Raw genomic sequence first — 25,099 nt, forward strand, 5'->3', positions numbered from 1 at the left:
AAAAGTCTTCCATCTAATTCCTGAATGTAGATTTCTGTTCACAAAATCTTCCATCTAATTCCTGAATTGTAGGTTTCTGTCGACAAAATCTTCTGTCTAATTCCTGAACTGTAGGTTTCTGTTCAAAAAGTCTTCCATCTGATTAATTTCTGAATGTAGATTTCTGTCTACAAAATCTTCCGTCTAATTCCTGAATTGTAGTTTTCTGTCGAAAAAATCTTCTGTCTAGAATTGTAGGTTTATGTCGTGATCTAGTTCTGTCTTGTAGAGTTCTGTCGTGATCAGTCAGGATCTAGTTTCTCAATGTAAATTTCTGGTGACAAAATTTCCGTCTAATTCCTGAATTGTAGATTTCTGTCGATGAAGTCTTCCATCTAATTCCTGAATGTAGATTCCTGTCAACAAAATCCTCCATCTAATTCCTGAATTGTAGATTTCTATCAAAAAAGACTTCCATCAAATCCTAAATTGTATATTTCTTTCGAAAACAGCTTCTTCCATCTAATTCTTGAATGTAGATTTCTATCGACAAAATCCCCTATCTAATTCCTGAATTGAAGATTTCTGCCATCTAATTGCTGAATTTAGATTTTTGTCGACAAAATCTTTCATCTCATTCCTGAATTGTAGATTTATACGTTCTAGGAATTAGAAAAAGGAATTCTTTTATCTCGAATTCTGTTTGGAATGTAACTTATCTAGTTTGTAGCAGGCAACTCATAACTGTTTCATCATTAGTTATCATCATGAGAAAGACAGAGCAAAACATCTAGATGGTTCAATTTTTTAAAATCCAGATGTATAATTTCGACCATTAATGGAATACTCTCAGTTGGTCTCCAAGTAGCATGACTCTTTCCTCCCAAAACTTGGATTTTTCATCCAAAGAAACATGGCCACCACCGCACGTCCAAATTTGTCTCCAGATTTTAAGTTTACAATTCTAAGAATAATCATCGAGACTCCCTCTAAAATTCTGTGGTGACATTCTTGAGATTTTATCTTAAATTCTCTGTTTCCATGGAGCTTCTTAACCATTAGTGGAATTGAAGGGTAATGCATGTCAGCTGTCTTAAATAATCTGTGCAAATGTCCAATAAATGTTTCGCAATTTAGACATTGTAGATGACATAGAAATACCAAATTGTTCTCTTAATTTAATACCTGTAATTTTAAATCCATCCATGTATGGTCGCAGTGCTAGAATGAAAGCAGATTGGTCTGTATCAAAGATGAGTTTTGTTTATGAACATAATCCATCCAGAAAATCTTTCTCTTCATCTTGCAGAGGGAGTATCGTGAACTTGCAGTTCCACGCTGCGGTTCGAGAGTATTTCTGTTTTATCTTTTTCCTCACAGACTCTCTTTGTTCAACTCCCGCTTGGAATTACCCCTTCCGCCATCTCGCCGATATTATGCGGAGGTTGAAGGTCATGCTTACCAGCGTCTGTAGTTCAGGCATGCTTCAGCGTTGTACTTTATCAGTTGTGTGGTGGTAGCGTCGGAAATGTCAGGTTAGCGGAACTAGCTGGAGGTTAGTAAAAAAAAAAAAAGAAATGCCTCCAGGGGGTGTGTAGCTCCCGCTGTTTGCCAAGAGATAGGAAACACAGAAAAAATTTAAAAAGTTCGCATTTATTCCCAGTCGATTTAGGCAACCACTTGGTCATAAAATTTACATCGAAATCAGAAATCTCTCTGACAGGTGGCGCTATTAATTAATACAAAAAAAATCTGGGAAGTCAATAGATTTTATGCACTTAATGAGCAGCGCTATCTGGTAATGGAAATTACTAGATGGCGCTGGTTTGCAAACCAAGGGCCTTGCAAATGGTACAATGGATGCAATGCACCAGAGTGCCCGATCTAGGAGGGCCCAATCGAGGGAACCATCTAAGTCTCAACATAAATAAACGAGGACCCTTAACCACTTTTGCATCCAGGCATCCCCAAGTACCTTTGCACAGCCCTGTGCAAACCTTTATTTAAAACACACAAAGTGTGGTATTGGCATAAATAAAATGTCGACTGAGCTAAAAGTTGCAATTCATTATCAAATTAATAATTTTGTTAAAAGATGAATTCGGTTTCAGACGCGCAGTTTCGTTTAGGGTCACCAGATGGCAGCACCTGTCTCTTTTCTTTTTGCGTTTCGAAAACAGTGAAAATTTAAGACTTACTATTAACTTCTTTGAATTTCTGATGGGTTTTTCTTGAGATATTGAAGGATGTAGAAGACTGTCTCCTTCAAGGTATACGTATAATGCTGAGGGTAACTTTGCCTTACTCTCCTGCATTCATAGGAAGCTGTGGTCTCTTCACTCTAAGCAAAGCGGTGCGTCAATTGGTCTACCTTTGTCGGCAGAAACCTGTTTGACTGCTAAGTGTCCTGGCGGGGGTTGTATTTTCTTACAATTTCTCTGGATGGTAGATAGGCACCCCAGGAGCCAGTGAAAGGAAGATTAGTAGGCGCATACATGGTTACTCAAATGTTCCCGGCGTTCTGGACGAGCCTAAATGTGCTTTAGGGGAACTGTGGGTGCACCCGATACATTTACAGACTGTGGCAATGAAATTTGAGCTGGGCAGTGATTTTTAAATACGCGTCAGTGTAGATACGAGAACACAGACTGGTGTATTATGATAATTTATGCCATCTAGCGAGAATTATTCAAATTTCTACAATTCCTGAATTGCAGGATTATTATTTTCTACAATTCAGGATTTGTCTAACTTTTATAAGACAATTCCTGGATTGCAGGATTATTTTTCTACAATTCAGGAATTGTGAGGAATTCTTCCTAATCCTCTTTTTAATGTCATATCAAGGTCAATAGGAACTTCGATTGGTTTTATATCCTATAACATTCCATTTGTATCTCTTTTAGCTCTGAAATGTTGGAAAGCCATTTCCGCTTCCGTATCGTGGCAAAAGCATGTCTGATGCGACTTGGGGGCTTGAAAATTGTCTTCAAGTGGGCGGGTTAAAACAACAAGAAAGAGGTAACAATCTTCAAACGCAAACTTGTAGGCTGTCTACTGGAAAAACTAGTGGAAACGGAAGGGGGGGGTCACGTGATGCGACAACACTCTAAAAGTGCAGTTGTTAACTCTCCAACAGCCCCAGGAATCACGTTCGGACTGACCTTGATGACGAAAATGCGTGTGGTCTGCCCTAACCTGGCCTCTGTCTCCCGCCTACCTTTATCCTTATGTAGACACGATTTGCTCATTGACACTTCGCAATACGCGCGTGTACACGAACACTCGCGCTGCTGACTGTGGAAAATTCGTGGTAGGGTGGTTTTTTAATGGGGATTCCCAAGAAATGCCAGTATTGTTTTGTTTATCGCGATCAATAGGTTTGTTAAGCCTAAATCGCTATAGCCTTATGATGCAAATCAGTTTTCAATGTTTCAAGCACTGTCAGGGTGGTGGCCTCCGTAAATCTGAGGGCTCCTGAATAGTACCACGAAGTGTTTACATAGCAACTTTGATGTATGGGCAGTGGTAACTTTTTGTTCGGAGTCTAGGATTCTGCACATTTTCGAAGAATTTATTATCGCACAAATCAAACAAATAATCATTAAAGGTGGCAAAAATAAATCAGGAGAACTGCAGAGGAAGTTTGTTCTAAGGCCAGTTGTCTTTTTGATGGAGAGATGAAAAACAAAATATTATTCAGACAATCGTGGATGGACAGAAAGATGGAAGAAGAGAACAGATTTGAATCTGAGGGTCGAAGTTCCCCCATCCCCTTCTCAACGCAAATGATACGCTAAAATGAAGAACGAGGTACGTGTGGAAGATAGATGGACGAACGCAGAAAGGGCGGGAAACAAAACCGTTTTACGTTATTGTCTACCAGAAGAGGTCGCCAGCTGTCCACTCGAAGCGCGAAAACTAAGAATCGCCAGTGGTGTACTTTCTGACCTATTTGAGCAATGCTAGGACTGACCTTGAAGTGTTTAGGAACTACCGTCGCGTCTCAGTTTCCAACCCCCCCTCCCCATTCTGTTTTCCAGGAGGCTGCGCAAAGATGTGTTTGTAAGCATCTTTATGAAAGCTGCTCACGCACCAACGAAGGGGCATTAGCGTTACGGAATCGGTCCAGACTGTCAGTTACGAGCACTCCGAATGACCGCGATGGACACGCGAGCGAGAGACATCTTCCGAAACCCCGTTTCGTGTCATCACCTTTATCCGTCCTTTCCCCCTCCCGTGGAAGCGAAATGGGCACGCCCCTACCTGGTCAAGGCAGGAGCATCAGCAGTTTCTCTATTGCAAGTGTTCACCGCACCTCGCGAGCCAATCAGCGTTTGTGGCGTTCCTTCATCAATACGACGCTCGGAACCAGCTTGGTGTTGATCCTTCTCGCGCAAAGCGAGGTCACAGCTTCGTTCCTTGTGTGTGTGCGTGTCTCGACAGTGCGATGGAGTTCCCTTGACGGGGCGCAAAGTGTGATTACGGTGTTGTGAGCGGACTGGCCCCACCGGGTCTGTTGTCAGCGATGTCCAACTCCTCCGTCTCCCTGCGAACTGTCTCTTTGGATTTTCAGTGACCACCTTACCCCCTCTTGCACCGACTTCCCCTACCCCCTTCTCGAGATGTTCCAGACACGGAAATACCTGATCATCGGCCGTGCAAAGGTGTTCAGACTGTGACCTTCCCCACTGATGTTGGCGAGTGATGTAGACCGCCAAATCCCTAATACACAGCCGGTATGGCAACCTTAGGACTCTCGAAGGTATTTATCCTGGACAAATATTTCTCGGAGCTACAGAAGTTCTGGGAAACAGAAAGAAAACTTCAAGGTACGTTTGCAACAACTCTCCAGAGAACCCTCAAATAGGGCATTTAAAAATATATTTTAATTACAAATAAAATTTAAACTATAAATCGTTTGATTTTGATGCCCGCGCTCTTTAATTACTTAGCTTTCCCTCCTTCAACTTTTCCCAGTTTCTGTCTTTAGCTGTTCCTTTATTTCCTTCTTCCCCCCTACGAGTTAACTAAGCCTTTTTCATTAGTTTAATACCAAAGGCAAATATTTGATTTTCACACATGGGCTATTTAATTATTCAGCTTTCCCTCCCTCCACTTTCAATAGTCAATTTCTGTCTGTGGCTGTTCTTTTATTTTCTTTTCCTCCCTAAGAGTTAACTAAGCCTTTTTCATTAATTTATACTAAAGGCAAATATTTGATTTTCACGCATGGGCTGTTTAATTACTGAGCTTTCCCTCCCTCCACTTTCAATTGTTTATTTCTATCTATGGCTGTTCCTTTATTTCCCTTTCTTCCCTGCTATTAAATATGCTAATTTATGTCTGGCTCTTTAATTACTTGCTTTCCTCCCTTCACTTTAAATTGTTAATTTCTGGCTGTGGCTGTTCCTTTATATTACTTTCACTCCCAGCATTTAATGTAATTTCTTAGCCTGTTAATTTTAAAACTTCTACGTTAAAAAAAAGCAAAAAAACATTCATCTTTTAACCCGGTTTCGAACCTGCTTTATGTGGACTTATCTCGGCAGCTAAATTAAGCTTAAATAATTTACTTTCTCCGCTATTAATAGTCTGTATGATCATTAGTCTCGTGTCCCTGTAAGCTATTTTGGTCTAATTCAAGATTGTTTGTGTTCAGCAGCGCCCTCTATCACTCATTGCCATCTACAGAGAGTATTAAATTTGTGGCTAATTAAAAAGTTTAATCCAGCCGTCCGGTTTAATGATCGTATTTACTCTCCGCCCCTTTCTATCTCTAATTCACCCCCCCCTACAAATTCCATTTTACTCTATCACTGTCCCCTTAACTCGAATGTGTACCAGTTCTCCATTACTGTCATTAACATTTTAATTTGAAACCAGATTAAATATCAAAATGAAATTTTATAGCTGGAGGTTCTTGTTTTGATATTTTTTTTATTCTACCACCCCTCCCCCTAATTCTGTGAACACACAACCCTTTATTTCTTTACCTGTATTAATACACCACGCCTGTCACTAGGGACACAGTGTTGGAAATTTATTAGGTCTCCTCATGTCTGACAAACTCATTAAATGAGCATGCGTCTGAAGGAACAAACTTCAGTTTATATTAATGGTTCCCTCAAAACACCTCCCACTATTCATCAATCACTTTTCTACCTTCTGATAACCAGGGTACAAGTCTGGGTTCTTACATCGCCCCTTCCAACAATTTAAATTTTCTCAACGTCATTAAAGTTATAAATTTAAGAAAAAAGAAAAGGGAGAATAGTAACAAACATCATACTTTTAAAACTTTATTCAAATGTTAATTTTATTTTCCCTTGATATTATTTAGTCATTAAAAATGTTTTAATTATTTAAAAAATTGCTTTTAAATAAAATTTTTAAATTATCTGATGGGATTTTTTTCCTAGATGGCGCTGCTTACAGTTTAACTTAAGACGATCTCTTCAAGATGAAAAATAAAGCTGCTCTCACCATGTAAATATTGTGGTGAGGAAGTTTCATAAGAAACCTGTTTGCCAGTAACTTTTTGACCCCAGTCCCCCCCCCCTCTTCGCTCTCCCCTGTGACTCTGCAGGCAAGAATGAGTTAGGGTAGATATCACATCAGAAAACAAGCAAGTTATTGTCGTACTGTTTCTACAGTCTTTCTTTCCACTGCGTCTGTTTAACATATGTGATCCGCCTTTCTTCGAAGATCTCTGCACTTTGTGTCTTCTTCCCCCTTCTAGTTCCCACCCACTTGCCAAGCGGGGGTCTGAGTTTACATACAAGAGCACGAATAGAAGCGAGAGATAGAGAGACATGGTCTCTCTCTCTCTTTCTTTGCTCTGATAAAAGCGACTTATAATTAGCATTGCCGATTTCTAAACAGACTATTGTGGAAGCACACAACTTGTGCTCAAACTGGTTAAGCCGGAACTATTTTTTGATCGAGTGATGTAAGTAAATTCAAGGGATGGGCCAAGAATCGTGTAGGTGGTATCCCTCCTTGTTTTTTTAACTGGTAGTAATAATAATGATTAAAAACAATGACTTGAAACGTTCATTCCAAAAAAAAAAAAAACAATAACTTTCTATTATTGTTTATAAACAACCATGCATGATCTTTGATAAACAAACCCCAAAAGCGAGCATGTACATGTGATGGAGTTTCTTGTACACCTGTAAACCACAGTTAATTTTTTTAATAATTGGTGTACGGTGCCAGTATAAATGACGACACAAAAGATATAATCTGCGCCTACAACGGAAGACATGCTTCGGGCTTAATCGAAAATTTTATTGATGAAATTCGGACATTGCGTTGGAGTTGTTTGGACAGAGTCGTTAGAGGTGGCCAGAATCTTCTTTAGGAAGAGCAGTTTAATAGGAGTAGTGCAATACCGAGAGAATTCTTTGCGACGATGTTTGCTATGTTTCTGAAAGATCAATAACATTAAAAAAAAAGAAAATTTAGAAAGATCAATGTATAAAAGGCAGGCATAAATTAAGTGTTTATCTACGTGTGCATGCTTTAAACAATGCATAGCAACTATGCATTGTTTAAAGTCCGGTTGCTAAGCAACTTGAAGCTTTTCTTTCTTTGTAAGTGTTATATTTTATGTGTTTTCTTAATCTACTCGAAGTGGCGTCCCAACAGATTTTTCTTAAGCGATGCGATGATAATATATCGTTCCGCTACGAGTGCCGAAGGGGAGGGAAGGCTTTGGGGAGCTCCCCGGGATAGGGGTCGGCACAGATAATTAAATGTTCTCAGACGCTCATTAACATGTAAGGAACATTCTAAGGGACTAACAAATGACTTATTTCCCCACTAGCTAAGTAGATCTGGCCTCTCGGTAATGCGGTTGATAATTAGGAAGATAGCGAACGGGTGCTTGCAGACGATAAGGGGTTAAGAATGCGCACGAGCTAGTTACACTTTTGGAAGCTCTCATTAAAAAGTCGCCATTCACCATCTAAAGATGACGCAACACTTGATGATGCAATAGGAAATCTAGAAATTTTCCCTTCGAAGGGGATTTTTAAGACTCCCAAAGAGCTCGTGAGGACGAAGTCTAAAGACCCCTCCCACCTCTAACGCCCTAACGGTAAGCATGACTGCTCTAGCATAGAAAATTTCCGGCAGACGATGTAGTAATCAAGGGAAGTAGTTGCGTTTAGGGCAACAGGTGTGTGTGGGTTGGTTTCACACCCCTTCGCCCGCCCCTAATTCAATGTCAACCGGGCCAATTAAGTATTATCACGCTAGTAATTGGCTGTGGACCCGACAACAAAGGAGTTCACGCGTTGTGAACGCCATCTGGTGGAGAACGAATGTTTCCACTGAGTTATTTATTAAACATCAAAATGTTCGTCTTATTTGTGTATCTTCTGCCACTTCTGGGCCGTCGAGCGGGTGAACCTCGCAAAGTATGATGAGACAAGCGAAGCATGGCCGAATACGTGATCTTCTGCAAGTTTCTTCCTCCACCCTGATAGGGTAGTGTGCTTAAGGTGTATTTTATCGTGGTCACGTATTTTGCAACCACCGTGATCTTTCTGTGACCTGCCGTATCTCATGAGATGGCGTTGTAGTCGCTACATGAACAGCAGTTGGACTTTAGGCTGTTTAAGGAGGGAGTGGGATAAAATGGAAAATTCTCGAATCGGGGTCACAGTTCAACACTTCTCCTCCTCTTCCACCCCTCCCCCCTCTTCTCTCTAGTGTTGTTTTATCTGTCTATCTAAGCAATCTTTCATTAGAAAACGTTGAATGTCCAAAGACTGAATTTTAAGATTAATTTATGAAATCTTTTGCAATTGGCACCAACAGATAATTAAACGAACCATATGCAAATGACAGTTGTCACGTGGTATGATCATAAGTTCCTTCACCAATAGTAGGGTGAAAGTGTAGCACGAACCTCACGAAGTCATTCATCTAGACTGTCTCGTGTCCAACACTCAGGTTGCTGGAGGTAGTATCATGGGATGGGATGTATTCTGTTGGTACTGACTTCCAATGTTCACTCGAATCGCGATGGATTCTTTCAAGACGAAAACACAAATGTCCACCGTCCAAAAATTGTCTATGTCCACCTAATTCTGATCTAAATCCAATTGAGAAACGTCTGAGATATGTTGTAAAGGATAGTCCAGCTTCGCAGTTCTCTACCGACCACAATAGATCGGCTGACAAACAGAAGAATGGTAAAATCTGGAGCTAGACCCCCCTCAGACACTTAGTGGAATCCATGTCACGATATTTAAGAGCTGTATTTCGGCAAAAAAAGATTTTTCACCCAATGTTCCTAGCGAGAAATACAAAAGGACTGTGTTTTAGCAGGGTGAAGTTTCTTCGTACCATTGGAAAATCTACTTTGGACATTGGAAAAGTTGTGGCTGGTTGTGCAAAAGCAGAGCTGGTAGAACTCTAAGAAATGACTTTGGTATATTTCGCTCTATATTTCACTTTTCTATGGTATAGGAAGCAAACCGATATCCATCCAGCGATTGGGTCCTTTAGTTCTTAGGTACACACCCACCTAAAAGTTTGGAATCCTGTTTCATTTTCTTAATTTTCAATTTTTTTATTTTTTATTCAAGTAGTACTAAGTTCTAAAATATTCGAATATTTTAGAAATTTCGAGAATATTCCAGAAAGGTGTAGAAGATTACTGAATGTGGGCCCTCGTGCGTAGCACAGTTGGTAGGATTGCCGTCCTCCCCACACCTGGTGGAAAAGACGTGAATTCGAATTGATGATGGGAGGAGCTTTTATGGGTATTTTTTCACGAGGTTGAGTTAGTCGGTCTCAGGCGATGGTAACATGGTTTTTTTCTCCTGAAAACTCGGGTTTTTCGTCCAACAAACAGAAAATGGATCTCAAAGCACACGCAATTTACCTTGGTTGCCGATGCTCCTAAAGAAAACTCAACCCAACTGAATGTGGTAGATTATTATATCATATTCTCGATTTTTCGAACAGAGAAACTCCCGTGTCTTCATCCATTGTAAAACTTCGTCTTTAACAATTGATTTCATGGTCGTGTTGCGGTCCGAAAACCATCTTTAAAACTAGAAGATTTTAAGAACCGTTGGCTTGAGCTAAAAGCCACCAACATTGGACATTTGAAGAGTAGAAAAACGCCTTGTGGACAGATGAGTTCAAATTGAAATTTTTGGATCGAAGCGTAGAGTTTTTGCGAGACAATCAACTGAAGAAAAAACGGTGCCACAATGTGGCACCGTTTAATGTGGAACTGTGATGATTCCATCATGATTTGGGGTTGCTTCTGTTTTTCTGGAGTGGTTTATATCGTATCGTCATAATTGAAGGAATTTTAAGAAAAGAAGGTTATAAAAACATTGTTGAGCACAATGCAATGTCCTCTGGACTTCGACTTTGTGGAAAAAATTTTAAATTAAAACAATGCAATGATCCGAAGAACAGCTGTAAGCTGTGCAGGGACTTTCCAGCAACTGAACAACACGAGGGGTATTACAAATTATGGCGTGGCCACCCCAATTGCCTGACTTCAACCCAATAGAGCTTTTGTGGGACTATCAAATCCATGAAGTCCGCCCATCTTCACAAAATTTATGGGAAACCTTGAAGATCGTTTGAAATAACGTTGGTCAAGACACTATTATAAAATGAATCTCCAGAATCCACGTCTATGAACGACAATGATAAAATCTCGAGGAGGAGGATATTTTGATGAAAAATCAGTGTTGTTGTTGATATTAATCATTTCAATATTTTTTGTAAATTTTTCATTTCTTTTCGCCTACTCTTTTCTTCCTGTATTGAATGGTCACCAGAAGATAACCATCCAATTCTGCTTCAAACTTAGCCAAATCTTCTGCCTACCCCTAATTGGAAGGCATCTTGTTCAAAGTCTTCTCGAAGCAACATGGCCTGGCTGGGAGTTTTACTTTGTATTGGGGAGGGAATCTTGACTTCTAACCTTTCTTGGTGCACATCTCAGGTATTGCTGGGTCTTTTCTTCTGAACAGCTACTGCATAAATCCACCTTACCATGGAACATTGTTTCCACATTTGGGAATAATATTCCATTGGAGTCCCTCAGATGCTCCCTTAAACTGATGAGCTGGATCCGAAACAAAGCTGTCAAAAGTATAAAAATCTAAAGTTGCATCTATCTTCATCTTCAGCCATTGAGGATAGAACAATGATCCTGGATGGTTTAAAGCATCAAACTCGACGAGTGTGTAACTTGGACTTATGACCCTATAGGAGCGATTCCACTGGACAACGGTTCCAATAGACGTTGTATACTTTTTACGAAAACACTAATGGATTTGTTTGTTGCCTCTAGCAGTTCCAATCTCAGATTTGCTATGTTCCGGTGGAGAAATAAGACAATAAGTAGTCTCGATTCGTGTCAGTCAGTATTTTTTATGCATATTCGGTAGTTTTTGGACTCAATTTAGCTCTGAACTTCCATTTATTTTTTGGTGACCAAAATATTTGCATATTTAGTCACCAATTATTTCCTGCAATCAGAAGTGTCTCCTAACTTTTGTTAGGACAGTGTACATGTAATTCAGACACGATGTATTAATCTCCCATGAACTTAGTATCCTACGAGATAATTAAAATCAGTCCATGTAAACAACTCTTCATGGTTTCACCTGCCTTGGTGCTGATTATAAAACAACCAATCTTAATTTATCAATGTTCCATCGTGAATTTTCAAGATTGGTTATTAATTAAGTTGCATTCAGTTTAATACGCCAATTAACATCTGATCTTTCTTGTGTTCGTTGAGGTAGAATTGTTTCCTTGAGCTGTTGGACTCTTCTTTTTCAGAAAAGCCAAATTCCTTCAGTGTTGTATTACAAAATCTTTATTCAATATCACATTTTGGCCAAATTATAGCCACCGTACACATGGTGGCATGAACTCTACTAGAGGGCTGAGGAGTCTTCCATCAAGATATTCGTCAGCTACTGTATTGTGGTCAGTAGAGAACTACGAAGTCGGACTGCCCTTTCCAACGTGTCCCAGACATTCTCAATTGGGTTCACAGCTGTAGAATTAGGCCAGCAGGGTAGATGTTGAGTTGCCGTCTTGAAAGAATCCATGATCACCTGAGTGCCAAGTATACCAGACACCATCTCTAGCTGCTTGATTGAACATGAGAGAGCCTGGATGCATGTTTTCATGAGGTTCAATCCACTTTCATCCCACTCTAGTCGAATATTTCGATTTTTTACAGAAAGAAGAAGTTAATCCCAGATTCTTTAACTCCCTCCATATAGTTCGGTTGAAAATTGGTCTTTTTTTGGCTTTCATTGGTGGCTGCTGTCCTGAAAACTGGAAAGATCACGTGTCCTCCCCATGACCCATCGTCTAAGAGACCTCAATATTTATCCAATACCAAGGAACTTGTGATCATACCGTGTGACAAAGGTATCTAATTTTTTGGCCACTGAGTGCATAAATAAGCGTCTATTATTTTTTCAATTACAGTAATAATAAAATTCGTTTATTATCGATACTGCCTGGCCATAAGAAGAGTGTCCAAACCATATTTCCTATTTTGGCTCGCTTAATAGGATTCCAGCGGTTTCTGTACTTGATGGGTCATCAGCACGAATCTTTTGCCAATCTTGAGGAGCTGTCTGCAGTCCCTCCAAGGGTCGTCAAGTGTGGAATGTGAAAACATCTCGTTTTGGGACGCGAGCCATTAGTCAACTCTTTCGCGAACGTGCATAGCCTAATTGCTTTGCTAAAGTTGATGTCTCAGTGACAGCACACATAAAGGGGTCGTGGGGGCCGGAATTACTAACTCGTGTCAGACTTCGCACTCGGGGTAAATCTTTGGAGTAATTAATCGAAAGGGCAGTGCTCTGAAACAACCTATGGACCTCCTGGTGGTAGCAGGTGGAACTAAACTTCACTTTTCGACAAAGTAATTTATTTTTTTTTCAGGGGGGGGGGGATGATTAGTCACTATTGCAGGGAAGTCCAATGGAGGTTTCAAATTAATTACACATCTCTTATAGTACGCACTACTAGCCAAACGACAAGTAAGTCGCCATTTTGAGTATTTATCACGAGCTACACTGGCACGAGTTAATTGTAGATTTCAGCAAAGTGTGGTATGTGTTGCTAGGCAACGACAGCTTTATGCCAAACGATAGAGATTTTAAATCAAAGAGAAATACCGCGAATTAGTGCTTTTTTTTTGTCTTTTGTTTCTAGTTCGTTTGGATCTTCCTCTTAATCTTAACTGTCTGATTTCCTGGAAAAGAGCTATTAAAGATAGTCTCCTGAGTTAATGACGTTTCAAAGGAGGGAAAAGCGAAAGCCTTCCACCTTACCTTCTTCAAACTGATTGGTCAGCGTCTGCTTGGGGGAGTGAACGTGTTTGGGTTTAACTGAAGAGCGTCTTGTGTTTTGACTGGACAGATGAGGAGCTGTTGATGCCAGAGGAGTGAACGGGGGTGTCTCCTTAAGTCTTACCTTCGATGACCTTAGAATGGTAACTTGCCCTCAGGTGGTGGCCCCTTTTCGATCTTCATTCTCTGAGCAGCGCTTTAAAGAACGGGGTACCCGGACGAAGCGCGGACAGCAAACGTCCCAGGGTTAATCTCCGGCAACTGGAGTGTCCAGACTCCTTATCGGCTGTTGCTATAGCAACGTGATACAAAACTCAGTGACGCGTTTCAAAAATCCTGTCGCATACAGCGACCGTCCTTCGTTTGTCGTGTGTCCTTGGATAGTGTTCATCCATTCCCTCCCCCTTGCACTGCGATGTCGCCCCCTTACGGATGATGCTGACATCATTCGTCGACTGCCAAAAGGCACCGGACTTACGGGGACAGTTCATTGGCACGCGCGACTGCATGCATTAGCATTGGGCGTCAATTAACTCCAGTTGACAGATGCCGTTATGAGTTCATAAAAGTTTGTAATCGTCTGGAGTTGTCAGTGGAGATTCGCTTATGACTGATAGTTTTAGGATGAACGTGTAGGGGGCGCGACAGTATTAAGGCTCTTCAGCTTCCTTCACGTGGTTTGTTGTAGTAAAATCTGGAAACTTTCACTTTAGTTACTGCTAACAGAATATTGCTTATTCTGTTTTTTTTTTTTGTTTTTTTGTTTGTTGTTGTTGTTGTTTTATGATCTGATACTGATGATCGAAAAGCTGCAATGGTATTTTTTTGAAAAACTGAATAAAAACAGAACCAAACGACAACTTATTTCTTTATTACTGTTGAAAAAGACTGATAAATCCACCCGAAACGTCCAGATGAATGTTATGGAGTTTTCAATAAATTTTAAACACAGTAATTTTTGTTAACGAGATTATCAGGAATATAAAATTTAATTATGATATTAAAGCTCGATTTAAATTTAAATCAGACGAAAGGATTCTCTGGCAGCCGATTTCTTTCTTTCTTTTTTTTTTTTTTTTTTTTTTTGAGAAGGGGAGAAATTTGCATCAATTATACGTAAAAACAAATTAATTTAATTACAAATTATACATTTAATTTTTTAAAAAATATTGTCAAACGCTTGTTCTTGGCACGTTTAAGGACAGGGCTCAGACTTCGAAACCTTGCAACCTACAAAAAGAAAGAAAGAAAGAACCTATTGAGATGAATTCTGCAGCTTGCTAAATTAGTGGTGCTGTTGTGATGCGCACCTTTATAGCACCTGACTTGAATGTTCTGGCTCGTTAGCCAGAACATGCATCCAGTTCATAGAAAAAATACATTAAATTCCTTATAATTATACACTGACCTTCCAAAATATTAGGAAATTCGACATTCTTCTGCCAGGATTCGAATCAAAATTGAATTACTTTGTGTTCTATGGAAATGAAATCTGTAGATATTTCATCTATGGACCAATGACATGATTCCGCGTGTCATTGGTGGATTCAACCTCACCTTTTCTGCCCGATGTGGGTTGACAGTGATTATAACCACTATACCACCCACGAGGGCACCAGCCACCGAGAAAGCAAGCATTAGGGATTCATGATTGTTGGTATTTATGCAGTGAAAGAATTCTTAAGCATATTAAGGGAGGTGATACATGTATCGATGCAGACTGTGTCGAGGATCTGCAGTCATCTGGAAAACTGCCACATGGTAAGCAGGATGTTGTGGATATCCTCAGTGTAGACTGGGGGTACCCTCAACTAGCATCATACTCAGGAAGCTATAGGAAATGGGTGTGTAGAAGAGTTTGTAATGGTCTTCTGAACCCGTTTCGAGTTTTTGTAATTCCGCTGCGCATGTGCATTACATTTTCAGCGGATAATCAGAATCTATTATTCTAACAGAAGACATTAACATCAACTGAAATTTGAACAATGCCCATCTGTAGAAAAGGTATGCAGCAGAAACCGAACATTTGTGTGATAGAGAATGGCGTGAGCATTAATACCCTCACTGTCATCTTATGGATAGAATCGAGGAGTAATCCAATCAAGGAAAAATTTGCCTTCCCTCACTCATAGCGTACTTTCACCTGAATTCAGCCTTGTCTATTATTTTTGTAAGCTAGTGTGTTTTTTGGTCATTTGTAGACGTACCCTAACATTTTTGCAACCAGTGTACGCTCGTGGGAATTTTATTTCCAATAATCGTGAACAAAAACGATGTTTACTTACGAAACGTAAGAAAACATAACCCCGACATGCACAATATTTGTATATCGTTCTACATTCGTTTACTCCACACCTGCGTTCAGTTCCATCTTGACCTGTACAGGGATTGGTCGAAGCATTGACCTCATCCAGCCATACCCTTTCTTCGCACTTCGTCATGGAAATGTACGATGCTGCGGGCTGTATATACGATTATTACCTGACGCTCCGAATGAGCGATACCAGCGCACCTACTCTCAGATGCACTTACTCGCCAGAGGGTGCTTAACGCACCCCATCCCCCCCACAAGCTTCCTTCCTTCGCTGTTTATCTTCAACCCAGAGCTACAAACCAAGCAATGATAATTAAAAAAAGAAAAAAGAAAAGAAAAAGCTAATACGTAAATAGCCTGAATCCCGGAAATGAAGGTTATTAGGTTACAACTTGTATCTCCATCGTTTGCTCTTCCAGACATGAAAAGCCATAAGGCATTATGAACTCTGTATTTATCTTTTTTTGCTAATTTTTCCTGGAGGTTCCACCTTTTGTAGCACAATTCGCTTGAACAATGACCTTTGACATCAGTCTTAGAATGTTTAAACGCGTTGCAGGTGTTCATCTAATTCGTTTAGTTTTCATTCTTTCTTTTATTACTATCCACCCATCCATAAAATTTATCGGAGTTTTAAACTCATTTCTGTCTCGATGATAAAAAGAAAAGTCGCAGAGAGCCATATCTGGTTTATATGGCGGCTGATTGAAGTTTTTCTTTTCGACAAAAAGCTGTTTTACAGAAAGTGAGCTGGTGCATTGTCATGATGAGAGTTCAGTCAGTTCCACACTTTAACCGATCTCGTCTTTATAAAAGTTTAACATCTGTTGTTGCATTTGTAGATTTTGCACCTTATTAAAAATTTTTGACATTAGAAAAAAAAAAAAAAAACTTGCTTTTCAGAAATAAATGTAGGAAATTTCGAATGACCACTGCTGCCGTTCATGACACCACTGTACTTCCGTTTTTCTTTTATACTGGGAAATTTAGGATGCAGTTACAGCTGCATCATTATGCAGGTTAATATATACATCTTGTGTTCATCTCTAAAACTGTCTGTGGTTTTAAGCAGCCTTGTTTTTGAATTTGGTTTAATCTTGCTTAAAGATTGGATATGGTCGTTTGGTGGGGGGAAAACAGACGTCAGTGGGTTTTAAAATCCACGTTTCTAGAAAAGTAAGACTCTCCTCCTTTTGGTTAGACATACATCAGTATACATTTAATGTAATATCGAAGAAATAAATTTAAAACGTTTGTTTCTTTCTGTGTCTACAAACTCATCTACAAACATCACAGAAAGAATACGTGCGACAACTTTGCTACTGGACTAGTAATGCCAGACAACTCTGCTATTTTTGGGGGAAAAGATAGTAAAATTATCTGGAGTTAGTTAGTAATCCAATAGGTGACGTCAAAATGTTGCATAAAGAGCGTGACAAAAATACAGACAGACGGACAGAACATTTGTAATTCAAAACGGAAGAACTTTTCTAGAATACATTCGAAAAAAAAACGAATAATTTGAATGGTATGCGATACAATGGAGAGAGAGAGAGAGAGAGAGAGAGAGAGAGAGAGAGAGAGAGAATATTATATTCATGCCGTGGATTTGGAATTCATTTGTGCACGTGTTTGCCTCTAAAGTCACTGTGGGGTAAACCGGTCCGACTTGCTGTGTACTTTGTGTACCTGTGTTTCGTCAGAATGTCATCCTAAATGACTCACCTCTCCCCGAGACCCAGGAGGGAGGGGGAAGCATCTGCAGCTGCGTAATAATAGTTTTTATACTCGCTGTCCAAGTGGGCTAGGTCTTCCAGGAAATTATAATCATCCACACACGCTGTGGGCCCATTATAGTGGCAGGCCTAATGTTCGCTGTCACGTCTGATGGAAGTGGCTGCCCCGGGCTTCGACAATACCTGCCGAACCGGCGACCTGCGGACGAATAAAAACAAGAACGCCAAAAAAACCGCGCGGAATGGTGCGCATCAAACACGTTTCATCCCTTCAATGCTCTCTTGACAAACAAAATGCATTTTTTCCAGCTCCAATCAAACGATGGAAATTTCACTCTTTCATACGATTGGCTCACTCTCTTTTCCATTCGTTCTCTCCGTTTCATTTTCTTTTTCTCTCGCTCAAGCAGAAACTTACTCTTTACTTTCTCCCATCTCTTTCTCTTTAGTCTCATTAAATGTTTCGCAAATTTCTCCTAATATTTTGTATTTTCACTTTTTTCTCTTTTTTTTTATATTTTCTTATTTTCGGGTCTCTTTATCTCTCTTTTCTCTATCTTGTTTCTCTTTTTTGTTCTTCTCTATTTTGTATTTCTCTATTTTATCACTTTTTCGTCTCATTTTTTGACATTCTCTTTTGTCTGTCTCATTTTTTCTAATTTTTCGCTCTCTTTCTTCTATCTCATTTTTCCACTAATTTTTTTTCTTTTTTCTCTTTCTTCTGTTTCATTTTACTCGTGTTTACGCGTTTTTTTTTTCACTCTTTCTTCAGACGCATTTTTCTCTCTAATTTTTTTCATTTCTTTTTTCATATTTTTTCTCTCTTTTCGTTCTCTTTCCTCTGTTTTATTTTTAAACTAGTTTTTGTCCTCTATCTTCTATTTCAGTTTTATCTCTCTCTAATTTTTAAAAAAAAAATTTCGGCTTTCTTTCTTCTGTTTCATTTTTCGTTTCTTTTGCTCATTCTTCATTCACATTTTTGTCTGTAATTTTTTCATTTTTTTTTTCTCTCCTTTCGTTCTCTTTCCTCTGATTTTTACACCAATCTTTCCGCCCTCTATCTTCCATCAGTTTTCCCTCTATAATTGTTTCCTTTTCTCGCTTTCTTTCTTCTGTTTCCTTTTTCTCTTTTTTCATTTCTTTTCGCTCTCTTTCTTCCCTCTCATTTTTACACTAATTTCTCTGCTCTCTATCTTATTCATTCTCCCTTCTTTCATTTTTTTGCTCTTTCTTCTGTCGCATTTTTTCTCCCTATTTTTTTTAATTTTGTTCACTGTTTTTCGCCTATCACATTTTTATTTCTCTTTCTGTCTTCTGTATGATATTGAATTCTATTTTTTTTTCATTTTTTGCTCTCTCATTGTTCTGTCTCATTTTTTCTATTTTTTTTACTTTTTTTTTTGCTTTTTCTTTCTTGCTTCTCTCTCATATTTCTAATTTTCTACTTCTTTGACTTCTGTTTCTTTCTTTCTTTTTTTTTCTATCTCATTATTCCTCTTTTTTTTCTTTCTCTCTTCAGTTTTCTTATTTCTTTCTCTCTACTTCTGATTTTTCTTTTTTTCCCTCGTTTGGCTCATCTCGTCTTCTGTCTCTTTTTTGTCTTATTATTTTCATATTTTGTGACTGTTTTTCTTTCTATTTTGACTACTCATTTTCTGTCTCTTTGTTTCCCAATATATTATTTTTCTATGCTTTTTTTCGCCTCTTCTTTTCTCTTTAATTTTTCTTTTTCTTTGTTTTTTTTCTCTTTAATTTTTCTTTCACTTTCTTCTTATTCTACTACCTCTGCTTTTTGCCTCCCTTTTTTGTTTCTCTATCTTTGCTTTCTGCAATATTATTACAGATTACCCACACTGTAATATTATAAATTTTTTGTCTTTCTATCTTATTTGCAATTATTTTTTTTTCTCTGAACATTCTCCCCTTTTTTTTAATACTTTAATCAAAACATATGATGTACTACATTCATTCTATTTCCTTAGAAAGAATTTTTCCTGAGAGAATGGCCACTGAGAGAATTTTCTTACAGTCCATTTTGCCCTTCCTCATAAGAAACCAACAGTAATCTTCCATCATGGCAGTGTCCCAGCGAGCTCGGTACCAACTTTTCCATATGTTCTGATGAAAACCATTGCTGGACTTTCAAAAATATTCGGCAACTCATAGTTTTATATTACAATAAAGTTCACACCACAGATCCATAATTATCTTCCGAGAAATCCATGGATTTCTTCCATTCAAGAAGTCCAAGGAAGTTCATGGAAGTTCAAGAAATCCATCTTTCTTCCATGAAAGAAATCCAAGGAAGATCGTCTTTCTACAATGGAAGAAATACATGTAAGTTCATCTTTGAAGTCCAAGAAATTCATGGAAATCCATCTTTTTTCCATGCATTTCTTCCAAGAAATCCATGCATAAATGCTTTAAACGATCGCCAAACTTAGTTCTGAATCTTCTGGCTTAGTTTCAACTTCCATTATGGAGAAGTGGGAGGCAGACAGACAAGATTGAACATGTTAACGCTTCTCAACAGTTCTGCCATCTATGAGTATATACGAACATTAGTATCATTTAATAAAATAGTTAACCGGCATACAGGAGCCCTAAAAGTTAAAATGTAATCCGGACTGAAGTCCATTTAGCCATTATGCAAATCTGTTCAAGGTCAAGCGCATTTCAGAGAACTGAGTACTCTGAAAGGACCTTGAAGAACGAAGTCAAAAGTTCACTTCATCCTCAATTGTATTCAAATGGGCGCAGTTCGAAGGTTAAATTTCAGCAGATTGGGGATTCCCTCCGTGCCACCGGAACAAGCAACTGGACATTGAATACTGATAACAATAATAAATTGAATCTCAATGGTTCACAACCCACGCACGCGATCTGACAATGTTGGCAAAGTGCCAACCATTGTGTTTATAGGTAAGACCCTTATTGTCTGTGTAAACCCAGATTGATGACCCAGTCAATTGCCTTGACCTTACCACAATTCAGTTTGTTTACTGTTTAAGATAGTGGGAGTGACCTCATAATACAGGGCCAGCGAGTCAACAATCGTCTGTCCCGGTGGTAGGTGTGTCGGTAACCAGAAAGACAGGCAGAAGAAATAATATGAAATGCACCCGTCCCCCCCCTTTCCCCAAAGAGGATCGTATGTACCCTTGAATTGTGCAGGGTATCGATACTGGCATAAATCACCACGGTTCTGTTCTAGTTCCGCTTTCTACCGCTAGGGGGCACAGTTTTATGGCTATTTTATTGCAATATTGATATGAAATGGGCGTGTTTAATGTTCTTGTTAATGAATCGTGTTCTTTAAGATTATTTTCTGTTAGGTAACGGGGCCCATATGGTAGTATGCCACGCGAACATGTTCGAAATTGATGACGTCACAACACAAGGGTTCGTCATTTCCTTCCCCTTTGGATAAAAACGATAAACCGATATAGATGTCGTTGTCTTCGGTACAGTTACGTGTGGGTTACTAGCCCATTGCGTAAATAATACCTTCTGTAGTTCCATTACTCTTCGTTAGAGTGCGCTCGAGTGTGAATGAGGGATCAAGGAATTTCAGAGTGAAGAATTTAAAATCATACAAAGATGCGCTGCTTCAAAGTTCATTCGCATTTTATCTTGGCCTTGATGTCATTTCCTGCACCTTTTTCATAATCCTTTCATGCTCTTTTCGTCTGGAGGAAAAGATTAAGAATCTTTCCCTCCACGTTCTTTTCCTGTATATTTAATCCCCTGACATTCCTTTCCTCCAGGTTTCTCTTAATGAATATAGTTCTCCTAGTTTAATTTCTGAATCTTTAATCCATCCTTAGATTAAAGAAATGAATGTAATACCACTTACACAATCGTTGTATACACTACGTTGCCAAAAGTATCGGGACATTTTAATACGAGTCGGGGTCTCTTTTGGCACATACATATGTAAGCCGTGGTCAATCCACTCATCTCAGAACTGTGCGTTGAAGAATCCTTGCACTGATGGAAAAATAAGCGAGGACCTTGTCTTGTTGAACCCGTGCTAAAATTCAATCTGTTCCGAAATGGACTGAGGTGAGCTCTCCAGTCGACGGGACCTCCAAGTGAATATGGACTGAAAAATAAAAATATACTTCTTCATTGTGTCCCAGTACTTTTGGTATCGTAGTGTACTCTACACACCCTTTACCCAAACCTCCCTTCCCCGTTTTTCATCCCTGCAACTCACGTGAATGCTTTGATTTTCCTACAGATGCGTCCTCTTCCAATGAAGCTGTGCACCTTCAGCAGCGTCTGCGCAGTCTTAGTTCTGAACTAGTGACTTTGAGAAACCGACTGCACGTGACAAGCGGCGGAGCCCCAAGCGGCCCTCTCAATGGCCAAACCCTGGCTACCTACCAAGGTACGGTGTTTCCTAATTCTGATAGCAGTCAGTTATGCTCATTTGCTTTTCTTTTTTTTTTTTTTTTTTTTGCTGAAAAAATCGGTTCAATTAATTTTAAAAACACCTTAATTGACAAATTTAACAATAACTTACTATAAACAATAATTCCTGCTGATTAATATTAATTTACAGTTTCTTTCTGTTTTTTTTTTTTTTTTACGTGAGAAATTGATATTTTTTTAATTTAACTTTGAGACGGTTGCCATGGTTGCTAGTTTCCCATCTTTGGACTCTCCGAAGGAATTTATTTTTGACACGGTTGCTATGGTTACCAATTTTTCACCTTTCGACTGTCAGAAATTGACGTTTTTTTATTTACTTTTGATGCGATTGCCATAGTTACCAATTTGTCATCTTTGCATTCTACGAAGAAATTGACATTTATTTACTTTTGATACGGTTGCCATGGTTACCAATTTTTCATCATTGGGCTCTCCGAAGGAATTGACATTTTTATGTATTTTGATACGGTTTCTATGGTTACCAATTTTTCATCTTTGGGTTCTCCGAAGAAATCGACATTTTTTATCTACTTTTGATACGGTTGCCATGGTTATCGATATGCCATCTTCGCGCTCTCCAGAGAAATTGACATTTGCATTTATTTTTGATGCGGTTGCCATGGTTACCAATATGTCTTCGCGCTCTCCAAATTGACATTTTTTTATTTACTTTTGATACGGTTGGCATGGTTATCTATATGCTATCTTCGCGCTCTCCGAAGAAATTGACATTTTCATTTACTTTTGATGCGGTTGCCATGGTTACTAATATGTCATCTTTGCACTCTTCCAAGAATTTGACAGTTTTTATTTACTTTGATCCGGTTGCCTTGGTTTCTAGCTTTTCATCTCTTGCGCTGTCTTCAAGGATGAAATCGACTTTTTCTTTTTTTCCCAATTTTTACTTTCAATATGGTTGCCATGGTTACCAATTTTTCATTTTGAAATCAGTGATTTTTTGCGATATGGTTGCCATGGCGTGCAATTCCACTTTTCAAAGAGATTAGAATTGAAGGCAAGATGTATAAATTATTATAATCGAACTCAGCGCTTGAAGCAAATGTGTTATTTTGCTTTCTGGCACGCAAAGCCAGTCACGTGACACAAAACGCAACCATACCGATAGTAGCAGATTCGCTGACGGCTGCCTCAACATTTTTACTACATCGTTATGAATGTCTTGTCCGGGTTTGGGGGGGAGGGGAAGGGAGAGACAACCCTTGTTTGTGACATAACTTTCGTAGAAAGGAGAGGGGAAGGAGGGGTGTAATTTCACCTCGAGGTGACCAATAAAACGAAGCGACACCGACTCATTACGTGGGTCGAATAATATACTACATAAAAAGTCGTTTGGATTCCAACCATGAAAACTAGTAGCAAAGCAGGAAGGACCTTATTTACCGGCAACAAATATTCGCTGGGGGTTTTTAAAACAGAAGGGTGTGCACTGTTTTAGTTTTATGGGATTCTCCGGTAGATATATTTTGGAGGGAATGGCGATGGAGAAAGATAAAACTGAAGTGGAAGTAGGCTTAGCTAATGCGTCTCCATTGCAGCTTCTGTTTCAAAAACGGATGGCTTTCGGGGTATGTAAAACCCCCGAGATATTTTGTCCTTGTCCCTCAATGACCCGAGCAGGGGATTGATACAAAAAATTCCAATGCAGGTCCTGTTATTTCATTCGACAGAGCAAACTCACTTTTCGACTCCAACAAACCAGTTGGATTTTTTTTTGGTGCATTTTAAAGTTTTCTTTTTATTTTATTTTATTTTATTTTTTTTCGTAATATTTTTTTCCCCCGCTGTTCTGTCTTTGCCTTCTCTGGTGGTAAGTCGACCAGAAAAACTGGTTATGCCGTTGCCATGACAACGGAACACCCCTATGTTGTTGAACTTGATGTCAGGCATGTATGAAGCCTAGGCGAAGGTAAAGAATCTTGGAGAAACAGAAAGGTTGGATTCAGAAATTTCGCTCTAACCTCCCCTAATCCCTCAACCCCCCGCCCTCCTTAAAGACAAACTAATATAGAGCATTCGCATTTCAACGGCATATCTAGCACAGACGCGTGCTAATTGCCAGCAAATATTTCTAACTACCAACTGGAAATACTGTTAGAATATCCCCTTTTAATAAATCCCCCACTGGAGGTTTAGGTAGGATGGGGGTTGACTTATTACTAGTCCCTATGATACTAAATATAAATCAAAAAAATTATTGGACAAATATTATTTTTGAACGTCATTTCAGTTACGATTGTAAAACTTTTATTTTGTGGTTGTAGCAGAAAGAGATAATCAAAACAGAAAAAAAGCGCCCTCTGGGGAGTGTAGGATACAGAACCCATTCTCATAGATCCCCCTTTTTTTTTCTTTCCTAAACAACCATTAAGTGTTAATCATGCTAAAATTTACTGTGGCAAAAACTCGAGTACAGCCGAATAGGTTCGGGATCCACCGGTCGATCGCGATCGACCGGTGGATCGCGAATTTCTACTTAAGTCGATCGTTTTGCGTCAGTGACATATTAAATATATACCGATGAATGCATATTAACTTTATTGAGCCAATTCTCATCCCCAAAGGGGGGAGGCCCAAATATCAGTAGGAACCCAGTGTTTCAGGTTTACACTTTTCCAACTTCTTCTAGTCTTCCACTTTCCGTTTCTTTAATGGTTTCTTTTCCACCTTGTTGGGGGGGGGGGGGGGGGGGGGCAGGAGAAGAGCCCCCTCTTCCCCGGAGGAAATAACACTGTCATAGCTAGGACTGGTTCCGCATATATCGCCGATCTTATCACCTGCTTCGGAGAATATGTAGTTTAGTCTTCTCAGATGAGAGTTAATGAGTGCGTTTCGGCTATTATATATAATGACGGGAGGCACACATGTGGCAGAAGATTTTCACTCCGCTCGTGGTACGCGGTACGAACGTGCAGTTATGTTACCTGATTTTCAAGTCGTAGCTTCCGTCCGTTCTTCGGCGTTTCCGACGTAATATTGGCAAGCAGACGACTTCTTCGAAACCCGCGATAGATAGATCACATGACCTACACGTCATAGTTATGCAATAGTGTGTAGTCTTATTATCGGGTCACGTTTATGAAAGAAACGAATAGCTGTTTAAAAAGAAAGAGAGAGAGAAAAAAAAATAAAATAAAGTGTAATGTGAAAATAGCGTGAAAATAAATCCGCATTCGATAAACATTTCTTAGACACGTTTTTAATAAACGACGCCATACTTTGGCGGCGTCTGCCAAAGTGAAATGAAC

At 39.2% G+C, this 25,099-nt stretch overlaps 1 protein-coding gene across 2 annotated transcripts in view; it reads left to right on the top strand.

The window, feature by feature from the left end:
• The first annotated feature begins 4,418 nt into the window (after positions 1-4,418).
• dachs (unconventional myosin-IXb-like dachs) overlaps positions 4,419-25,099 on the top strand; it is a 50,103-nt gene continuing 29,422 nt past the window's right edge. Inside the window, exons 1-2 of one of the 2 annotated variants that reach the window (XM_090375028.1) lie at positions 4,419-4,811; positions 21,640-21,789. In XM_090375028.1, the coding sequence (XP_090231154.1) occupies positions 4,721-4,811; positions 21,640-21,789 (241 nt within the window). In that variant the 5' untranslated portion in view covers positions 4,419-4,720. The remainder of the gene's footprint in view (positions 4,812-21,639; positions 21,790-25,099) is intronic. The other variant, XM_090375029.1, reaches the window with a different exon arrangement.

The sequence above is a fragment of the Mastigoproctus giganteus genome, chromosome 6 (genome assembly GCF_048544385.1).
Source record: "Mastigoproctus giganteus isolate SK-2022 chromosome 6, ASM4854438v1, whole genome shotgun sequence".
Lineage (NCBI taxonomy): Eukaryota > Metazoa > Arthropoda > Arachnida > Uropygi > Thelyphonidae > Mastigoproctus > Mastigoproctus giganteus.